This window comes from Pinus tabuliformis, chromosome J (genome assembly GCF_031772625.1).
Source record: "Pinus tabuliformis cultivar Carrire ecotype Pingquan chromosome J, CPIR1, whole genome shotgun sequence".
NCBI lineage: Eukaryota > Viridiplantae > Streptophyta > Pinopsida > Pinales > Pinaceae > Pinus > Pinus tabuliformis.
The window spans coordinates 1,231,279,398-1,231,289,985 of NC_142295.1; the positions used below are offsets into that span (position 1 = coordinate 1,231,279,398).

At 43.9% G+C, this 10,588-nt stretch overlaps 1 protein-coding gene across 1 annotated transcript in view; it reads left to right on the forward strand.

The window, feature by feature from the left end:
• LOC149231583 (uncharacterized) overlaps positions 1 to 4,323 on the forward strand; it is a 62,204-nt gene extending 57,881 nt beyond the window's left edge. Inside the window, exon 3 of the mRNA XM_089381683.1 lies at positions 114 to 4,323. Coding sequence (XP_089237809.1) covers positions 114 to 4,323 — 4,210 coding nt within the window. The remainder of the gene's footprint in view (positions 1 to 113) is intronic.
• Positions 4,324 to 10,588: the final 6,265 nt, after the last annotated feature.

Here is a 10,588-nt window from a genome sequence, read left to right on the forward strand (position 1 = left end):
TTGATATCATGGAATATCAGAGGCCTCAATGGCCCCAGAAAAGGCAGACTACTAAAAAATATGCTAATGCAAGAAAAACCAAGTATCCTATTTTTGCAGGAGACGAAATGCAGCTCAATAACTTTGGAAAAAATTGCAGCGAAAGTTTGGCCAGGTGGACTAGTTGCAGCTGTTGACGCTCAAGGAGCTTCAGGAGGTCTAGCAATCCTTTGGGATGCCCGAGCTATCCATCTCAATAACATGCAAGCCAATAAAAGCTTCATCCAGGCTACCTTCCATCTCTCAGGTACTAATACTCATGGATTGCTAACCAATGTATATTTTCCTCAGGAAACGGCTCAAAAAGCCCAAATCCTGACCTCACTGTCGGATCTAAATAAAGATAGGCCATTCCCTCTATGGATCACAGGAGGTGACTACAACATGATAGCCAGCATGGAAGAAAAACAGGGAGGCAGAAGCCAAGCGAACAGTGATGGCAACATTCTAAAAAACTTCATTAATAATAACTGGTTGATAGACATTCCTACCAGTAACGGCCTATTCACATGGACCAACAAAAGGGAAGGTTCGCAGCAAATAGCCTCACGTCTTGACAGATTCCTCATCTCAGATAATGCTACTCACTTAGGAGGGGAGTTCACAGCCTCCATTCTCCCCTTCTCTGGATCCGATCATTGGCCTATTGAGCTTCAATGGAATAGACCAGGCAAGAATCTCAAACGACCCTTTCGGTTTGAGGAATTTTGGTTCTCTCACCCGGATTTTGAAGAGCTAGTCAAATCATCCTGGACTAACTTCATCCCACCTGAAGGGACCTGCATGTCTCGATTCCAGCAAAAACTCAAACACCTAAAAGGGGCTATCAAAAAATGGAATCACACATCGTTTGGAAACATCTTCAGCGCCCAAGCCAAGCTCAATGAAGAGATGAAGAATATTCAGCAAACCATCATCACTGCTGGGCGAACGGAGGAACTAACCAAACTAGAACAGGTCACAGAATCAAAAATCATAGAAAGAGACAAACAAGAGGAGATACTATGGAGACAAAAATCAAGAATCAGATGGTTAAAGAATGGTGAAAAAAACACAAATTTTTTTCACAAAACCACTGTACAGCGTCGCATGACAAATTGCATCACTCACATTAAGAATGTCCAGGGGGAGAAAATTGAAACTCATGACGGGATTGAAGGGGAATTTCTCAACTACTTCAAGGAAGCCCTTCAGGAACCCAACATCAACAGAATACCGGCTATCAACAAACTTCTAAAGAGTATACCCAAAATAATAACAGAGGAACATAATAATCTTCTCATCAAGCCAATTAGCCTACAGGAAGTTGAAGAAGCTGTTCAACAAATGAAGGAGGGGAAAGCGCCAGGTCCGGATGGCTTTACATCGATTTTTTTCCATAAATTCTGGGATCTGATAAAATTTGAGGTATGGCAGGTCGTGGAAGAATCCAGAACTCTCAGATGGCTGTATCCAAGCTTAAATGCTACCTTCATTGCCTTAATTCCTAAGGGGGAAGATTCCAATACACCTGACAAATACAGACCTATCGCTCTCTGCAATCTCATTTACAAAATTATCTCCAAAGTAATAGCAACGAGATTAAAGCCGCTCCTCCCTCTCATCATCTCGCCTGAGCAATCTGGATACGTTGAAGGACGACAAATAACAGATGGGATAATCTTAACTCATGAGATAATCCACTCCCTAAAGCAAACCAAAAAGCCAGGTATGTTGCTTAAGTTAGATCTTTCCAAAGCTTTTGACAGTCTCAGTTGGGTCTACATTCAAAAAATTCTTCTTGCCTTCGGATTTGCTAATACATGGGTCAGATGGATTTATAACCTTTTATCTTCAGCTTTCTTCTCTGTGTTAATTAATGGCATTCCCTCCGCTACATTCCGTCCCTCCAGAGGGATCAGACAAGGAGACCCTCTGTCTCCTTTTCTCTTTGTGATCATGGCTGAAGGCTTGGGTAGAAGTATAACCGCAGCTAGGCTCGAAAATCGGTTAAGAGGCCTCTCTTTCAACAATTCCCCTGCACACTCCCACCAGCAATTCGTTGACGACAACATGCTCTTTGGCCATCCTTCGGTCCAGGAAGCCAGCCTCATCAAATCCATTTTGTCTACCTTCTCTGAGGCGTCCGAAGCCCTAATCAATCGAGTCAAATCCCAAATCTTTTTCTTCAACACCCCTGTCCCAACTCAGAAAGCTATAAGTCGAATTTTGGGTTTTACATGTGCCTCCCTTCCATCCAAATATCTCGGAGCCCCTCTTATGGCCTCTGCTCTCAAGCATTCATCCTGGAAACAATTGCTCGAAAAGCTAGAATCGAGATTATTTCTATGGACTAATCGAGCTCTGAATATGGCCAGTAGAATTGTTCTTATCAAGGCAGTCCTCCACTCCATGCCCCTTTATCTTTTCTCCATTTTGGCGGCACCCAAATGGGTTCTAAAAGAAATCAAAAATCTTCAGCGCAATTTTCTGTGGGGAGGCTCAGGCCAAAACCGCAAATGGGCTTTGATAAAATGGGACAAAGTCTGCCTTCCTAAAAAAGCAGGAGGTATTGGTCTGAGAGATCCTGAGAACAGCAACAAAGCAATGGGCGCAAAAATCTGGTGGAGATGGCTTGCCCATCCCAACACTCCATGGGCCTCCCTATGGACAGCAAAGTATGCCAACAACTGCCCTATGGAAGAAATAATACGCATGACTGAGATGAGCAAGGGATCAGTCATTTGGAACTCAGCTATACAACATAGGAATCTCATCCAAGCTCATTGCTTCTGGGAAATCAAAAATGGCTCATCAGCTCGTTTCTGGAAGGACTCCTGGCAGCAACTTCCAAAAATAAAGGACATTCTCCAGGATACTCCTATCCTTGAGAGGGAGATAAATGACCTTTCCAAAGTCAATCAATTCTGGACCACAGATATAACTCAAGGATTTCGGCATTGGCAAAACGCAAGTCAAATTATACCCAACAGCCCGGCTCAAATTCAATATCTTCTCAATGAAGAATTACAGAAGAGGCAAATAGCAGTCTCAGAAGGAGTGGACATCTTACGGTGGGGTTATGGAGAAAAAGGAATCTTCACTACAAAGGAAGCCTACAGCATCATAATACAAGAGCAGATAAACAAAGATAACCTATGGGATAGAATCTGGCACACTTCCAACTGGCCGAAAGTCTCCACATTCCTTTGGCTCCTAGGACATAACAGAATCTTAACATGGGACAATCTCAGAAAAAGAAGCTTCTCGGGTCCCTCTATTTGCTACATGTGCAGGCAAGAGGAGGAAACAACACTCCATCTCATGCAAAACTGCCAAACAGGGAGGAAACTTTGGGAGAAGGTAGCCTTCCGCTGTCAAAGAGAGGGAAGAGTGCAAGGAGACCTCAAAGCCACCTTACGAGAATGGAGTCAAAAGCCTTTTCAAAGCAACCTCCTCAATAACTTGTGGCAACTTATACCCGGTCTTCTTATGTGGAATATATGGAAAGAGCGCAACAAAAGAATATTCAAAGATCAAATGCTGCCTCTAGACCAAATCTGGAACAAGTTCCATCAAAACATCATGGAGACTCTTTCAATTAAAGAATGGCACACAGAAGACCTTCCCACTACACCTTTGGAAAAAACAATCTGGGGCAACTGGGAACTTCAAATAAAGCAAAACTCAATCAATAAGAAGAACCTCACTTTGCACAGTCAGGAAGCTACCTCTTGGTCACCGCCGCCCTTAGAAATGCACAAGCTCAACTTTGACGGGGCTTCCAAAGGAAATCCTGGGAAAGCCGGATACGGAGGAGCCTTCAGGGATCATATGGGTAACCCTCACTGTATATACAGGGGATCGATAGGATGGGACACCAACAACTCTGCAGAACTGGAAGGATTATGGCGAGGTCTCAAAATAGCTCATGAAAAGGAATATTTCCCTCTCATCATAGAAGGCGATTCGCAAATATTAATCAGAATGATCACAAAGCTTCAGCATGGTTCCTCCATTCACAAGGTAAGCAACAGTTGGAGGATGGCCCAGAGGCTTGAGTTAATAAATCACTGGCTCTCCCAGCACCAAGCAATTGTATTCAAACACACCAGAAGGGAAGGAAACAAGCTTGCTGATATACTTGCCAATATCGGAGTGGAGGCTATGGATGGGTACTATGAAGGCACTATAGACAACTTAAACTCCAGGGAACAAATTGCCAAGATACAGGAAATCATCATACAAGACAATTCTCAGGGGAAGAATAAGCACCCGGATGCGGGTGTCAACCTCAGCATTTAAGGACATGGCTTATTGCCAAGCCACCTGGATTGCCAGCCGGCAGGAGGCTGATCTTCCGGCCCGCATGGAAAAAGCCATATTAAGGCTCATCGCAAATGAATTTATGTCTGCTCAGTCTTGGACGGCGCTACAATTCAATGCGCGCATGGCCCTTTCGTCCTGGTTCGCGCTCTCCAACATGACGCGCCTTCATTCTCCCGCTGCGGGCTTTTCCTTCTGCCTTTTTATCACCTTGTGGTCTCAGATGCTCCATCTCGTCCCTCCTGTGGCCTCTGTCGTTTGGCTCTGCAACATTTCGGGCCTCCATAGCACCCCTGCTCCGCCGGTTCTTCTCAGTCTCAGCTGTTTTCTTAGGTTCCCTGGCGCTTCCCCAATGCCTCGCAGTCGAGGCATTCCGCGAAGGGGTGGTCGCTCTGGTATCAGAGTAAGCCCCTCGCCTTCAGAGCCCCGACAGCTAACTCCAATTGCATTGGCTCAGCCCTCTTCTCCGTCGTCTGACCAGGAGGGAGCCAACCCAAATAGCTCTTACCAGTCGTCCAGTTTTGTCTTCCAGAGTCGGATTAATAAACCGACGGTCACTGTGAATTTCTCTGTGTTCATCTCTGAAGAGGCAACCCACCATACCAGCTCGACCCCTCCGGCTTCCCCCAGTTCTCAGAATGAAGGCGTTCTGCTCGGAGATATGACGGGAGTGGTTTATCAACCGGACCTCATCAACGACGGAGCCCCTGCTTCGAATGTTCCTCAGCAACCCGCTCAGGCCATGGAAGAAGACAAAGTCAGAGAACCAGCTCATTTCCCTTCTGGAATTTTACACCTGGTAACGGACTCGGCTAGAGAACCGCTGATGGACGAAGAAGGCTATGTCACATGGGTAGCCTCTCCAAGTCCACGGAAGGAAGAGAATTTGGCCTCTCCATGTCAAGCTGACAGATGCGACTCCGGGTGCCTGTTATGTTTTTTGACTCCGTGTCTATGGTTTTACAATTCAAGTCTCGAGTCTTTTTTGTCTTAGGCTTCAGATGGATATAGCACTGCTAGAAAATTCAGAATTTTTTCTATGTTATACAGTCAGTCTTGACAGATATCAATGTATTTTTGAAACTACTGAAGGATGGGAGTATCATAGTCTGGTTATTTTTTGTCAAGATGTCAGGGATAGCAATCAGTTTCTCAAGATCTGCATTGTTCATCCTGTGAACAGCACCTATTGTAAAATCCCTGAGTTTTTGCTAAAGGATTGGCTTCGGCCTCCTGTGCGGCTCTGATCATTGTACATATCTTTTTACTTTTTTAATAGAATAGCATTTACCAAGAAAAAAAAAAAAAAAAAATCCTTCTAGTGCAAGAAATCAAATAGAATTAGAAAGCATATACACTAAAATCAATGCATCTAACGCACACAGTCAAATAGGATTACAAATCACATTTACACGGAAATCAATGCATCAAGTGAAAGCCATCAAATGGGATTAGAAATCAACATCTACACTGAAATCAATGTATCTAGTGCAAACAATCAAATATCATTAAAAATAAACATCTAAACTAAAAGCAATGCATCTAGTGGAAGCAATCAAATCATACTACAAATCACCATGTATGTTAAAATCTATTCATCTAGTGTAAGAAATATTCTTCCCTCTCCCCCCTCCATATATATATATATATATATATCCCTCCATCCCTCCTTCTTTGTCTCTCTATCTCACCCCCTAACATACACACAATCTCTCCATCTCTCCCTTGTCACTCCCTCTCTCTCTCTCTCTCTCCTTCTCTCTCTCATCCTTCCTATCTACCCCTTTCTCTTCCCCCATCACTCTTTCTCTCTCTCTCTTTCTTTGCCCTCCAACCCTATCACTTTCTCCCTCCCTCTCTCCTTCTCTCTCCCCTCCTCTCTCCCCCTCCATATTTGTGTCTCCCTCCCTCTCTTATTCTTCTCTCCCTATCTCACGCGTCTCCTTATCTCTCTCTTCATTCCCCCTCTCCCCTCTAATTTAATTTATCTCATTTATCGCAAGAAATCAAATAGGATTAGAAATCACCTTCTACACTGAAATCAATGCATCTAGTGCAATAAATCTTCTTCTCTCTCTCCCTCCTCCATCTATATCTATACCTCCCTCCATCTCTCCTTCTTTCTCTCTCTATCTCACCCCCCCAAACACACATGATCTCTCTCTCCATATTTATCTATCTCTTCCTCTCTCTATCTCTCTCTTCACTCTCTTCACCTTCGGTCTATATCTCTATATCCCTTTGTCCCTCTTTTGTATTTATATATCTCCCCCAAAACATACACACTCTTTCTTCATATATACCAATCTCTCCCTCCAGCTTTGTCTCCCTCACTCTCTCTCTTCCCCTTCTCTCCCTCTCTCCCCCCATCTATCTTTCTTCCCTCCTTCTCTCCTCTCTCCCTCTCTCTCCATGTTCATTATCACTCCCTCTCACTCTCCCCGCCTTTCTCTTTATGTGTCTTTCATTTATGTTCCTCTCTCTACCTTCCTCTCTCCTCTCTCTCATGTCCTCGCTCTCTTCCTTCCTTTCTCTCCCTTTCTCTCCCACCTCTCTCTATATCTCCCCCTCAACTCTCTCTCTCTCTCTCTCTCTCTCTCTCTCTCTTCCCTCCAACTCTCTCACTATCTCCCTCAATCTCTCCTTCTCTCTCCTTGTGTCGCCCCCTTCTCTCCATCTCACCTTCTTCGTCTCTCTCTCTCACTCCCAAGAATAAACATTCTCTCTCCATCTTTTCATTGGCACTCCCTCTCTCTCTCCACATTTCTCTCTCTATGTCTTTCTTCTTGCCTCCCTTTCTCTACTTCCAACTCCATCTCTTTCCCTCCCTCTCTCCTTTCTCTCACTCCCTCTATCTCTTGCAAGCAATCAAATCGTACTAGAAATCACCATGTATGTTAAAATCTATTCATCTAGTGTAAGAAATATTCTTCGCTCTCCCCACTCCATCTATCTATATATATATATATATATATATATATATATATATATATATATATATATATAGATATATAGATATATCTCCCTCCATCCCTCCTTCTTTGTCTCTCTATTTCACCCCCTAACATATACACAATCTCTCCATCTCTCCCTTGTCACTCCCTCTCTCTCTCACTCTTAAATTCTCTTTCTTTGTGTCTTTCTTCTTTCCTCCCTCTCTCCCCTTCCAAATCCATCTCTCTCTCCCTCTCTCTCTCTCTCTCTCCTCCTCTCTCTCATCCTTCCTATCTATCCCTTTCTCTTCCCCCATCACTCTTTCTCTCTCTCTTTCTTTGCCCTCCAAACCTATCACTTTCTCCCTCCCTCTCTCCTTCTCTCTCCCCTCCTCTCTCCCCCTCCATATTTGTGTCTCCCTCTCTTTCTTATTCTTCTCTCCCTATCTCACTTGTCTCCTTATCTCTATCTTCATTCCCCTTCTCCCCTCTAATTTAATTTATCTCATTTATTGCAAGCAATCAAATAGGATTATAAATCACCTTCTACACTGAAATCAATGCATCTAGTGCAATAAATCTTCTTCCCTCTCTCCCTCCTCCATCTATATCTATATCTCCCTCCATCTCTCCTTCTTTCTCTCTCTATCTCACCCCCCAAACACACATGATCTCTCTCTCCATATTTATCTATCTCTTCCTCTCTCTATCTCTCTCTTCACTCTCTTCACTTTCGGTCTATATCTCTATATCCCTTTGTCCCTCTTTTGTATTTATATATCACCCCAAAAACATACACACTCTTTCTTCATATATACCAATCTCTCCCTCCCTCTTTGTCTCCCTCACTCTCTCTCTTCCCCTTCTCTCCCTCTCTCCCCCCATCTATCTTTCTTCCCTCCTTCTCTCCTCTCTCCCTCTCTCTCCATGTTCATTATCACTCCCTCTCACTCTCCACGCCTTTCTCTTTATGTGTCTTTCACTTATGTTCCTCTCTCTACCTTCCTCTCTCCTCTCTCTCATGTCCTCGCTCTCTTCCTTCCTTTCTCTCCCTTTCTCTCCCACCTCTCTCTATATCTCCCCCTCAACTCTCTCTCTCTCTCTCTCTCTCTCTCCCTCTCCCTCTTTCGTCCAACTCTCTCACTATCTCCCTCCATCTCTCCTTCTCTCTCCTTGCATCGCCCCCTTCTCTCCATCTGACCTTCTTCGTCTCTCTCTCTCACTCACAAGAATAAACATTCTCTCTCCATATTTTCATTGGCACTCCCTCTCTCTCTATGTCTGTCTTCTTGCCTCCCTTTCTCTACTTCCAACTCCATCACTTTCCCTCCCTCTCTCCTTTCTCTCACTCCCTCTATCTCTTGCAAGCAATCAAAGCGTATTAGAAATCACCATGTATGTTAAAATCTATTCATCTAGTGTAAGAAATATTCTTCCCTCTCCCCCCTCCATATCTATATATATATATATATATATATATATCTCCCTCCATCCCTCCTTCTTTGTCTCTCTATCTCACCACCTAACATACACACAATCTCTCCATCTCTCCCTTGTCACTCCCTCTCTCTCTCACTCTTAAATTCTCTTTCTCCGTGTCTTTCTTCTTTCCTCCCTATCTCCCCTTCCAAATCCATCTCCCTCTCTCTCCTCCTCTCTCTCTCTCTCTCTCCTCCTCTCTCTCATCCTTCCTATCTATCCCTTTCTCTTCCCCCATCCCTCTTTCTCTCTCTCTTTCTTTGCCCTCCAACCCTATCACTTTCTCCCTCCCTCTCTCCTTCTCTCTCCCCTCCTCTCTCCCCCTCCATATTTGTGTCTCCCTCTCTCTCTTATTCTTCTCTCCCTATCTCACTCGTCTCCTTATCTCTCTCTTCATTCCCACTCTCCCCTCTAATTTAATTTATCTCATTTATTGCAAGCAATCAAATAGGATTAGAAATCACCTTCTATACTGAAATCAATGCATCTAGTGCAATAAATCTTCTTCCCTCTCTCCCTCCTCCATCTATATCTATATCTCCCTCCATCTCTCCTTCTTTCTCTCTCTACCTCACCCCCCCAAACACACATGATATCTCTCTCCATATTTATCTATCTCTTCACTCTCTTTACTTTTGTTCTATATCTCTATATCCCTTTGTCCCTCTTTTGTATTTATATATCACCCCCAAAACATACACACTCTTTCTTCATATATACCAATCTCTCTCTCACTCTCTCTCTTCCCCTTCTCTCCCTATCTCCCCCCATCCATCTTTCATCCCTCCTTCCTCATCTCTCCCTCTCTCTCCATGTTCGTTATCACTCCCTCTCACTCTCCCCGCCTTTCTCTTTATGTATCTTTCACTTATGTTCCTCTCTACCTTCCTCTCTCCTCTCTCTCATGTCCTCGCTCTCTTCCTTCCTTTCTCTCCCTTTTTCTCCCACCTCTCTCTATATCTCCCCCTCAACTCTCTCTCTCTCTCTCTCTCTCTCTCCCTCTTCCCTCCATCTCTCCTTCTCTCTCCTTGTGTCCCCCCTTCTCTCCATCTCACCTTCTTCGTCTCTCTCTCTCACTCCCAAGAATAAACATTCTCTCTCCATCTTTTCATTGGCACTCCCTCTCTCTCTCCACATTTCTCTCTCTATGTCTTTCTTCTTGCCTCCCTTTCTCCACTTCCAGCTCCATCTCTTTCCCTCCCTCTCTCCTTTCTCTCACTCCCTCTATCTCTTGCAAGCAATCAAATCGTATTAGAAATCACCATGTATGTTAAAATATATTCATCTAGTGTAAGAAATATTCTTCCCTCTCCCCCCTCCATATATATATATCTATATATATATATATATATATATATATATATATATATATATATATATATATATATCCCTCCATCCCTCCTTCTTTGTCTCTCTATCTCACCCCATAACATACACACAATCTCTCCATCTCTCCCTTGTCACTCCCTCTCTCTCTCACTCTTAAATTCTCTTCCTCTGTGTCTTTCTTCTTTCCTCCCTCTCTCCCCTTCCAAATCCATCTCTCTCTCCATCTCCCTCCTCCTCTCTCTCTCTCTCTCCCCTCCTCTCTCTCATCCTTCCTATCTATCACTTTCTCTTCCCCCATCACTCTCTCTCTCTCTCTTTCTTTGCCCTCCAACCCTATCACTTTCTCCCTCCCTCTCTCCTTCTCTCTCCCCTCCTCTCTCCCCCTCCATATTTGTGTCTCCCTCTCTCTCTTATTCTTCTCTCCCTATCTCACTCATCTCCTTATCTCTTTCTTCATTCACCCTCTCCCCTCTAATTTAATTTATCTCATTTATTGCAAGCAA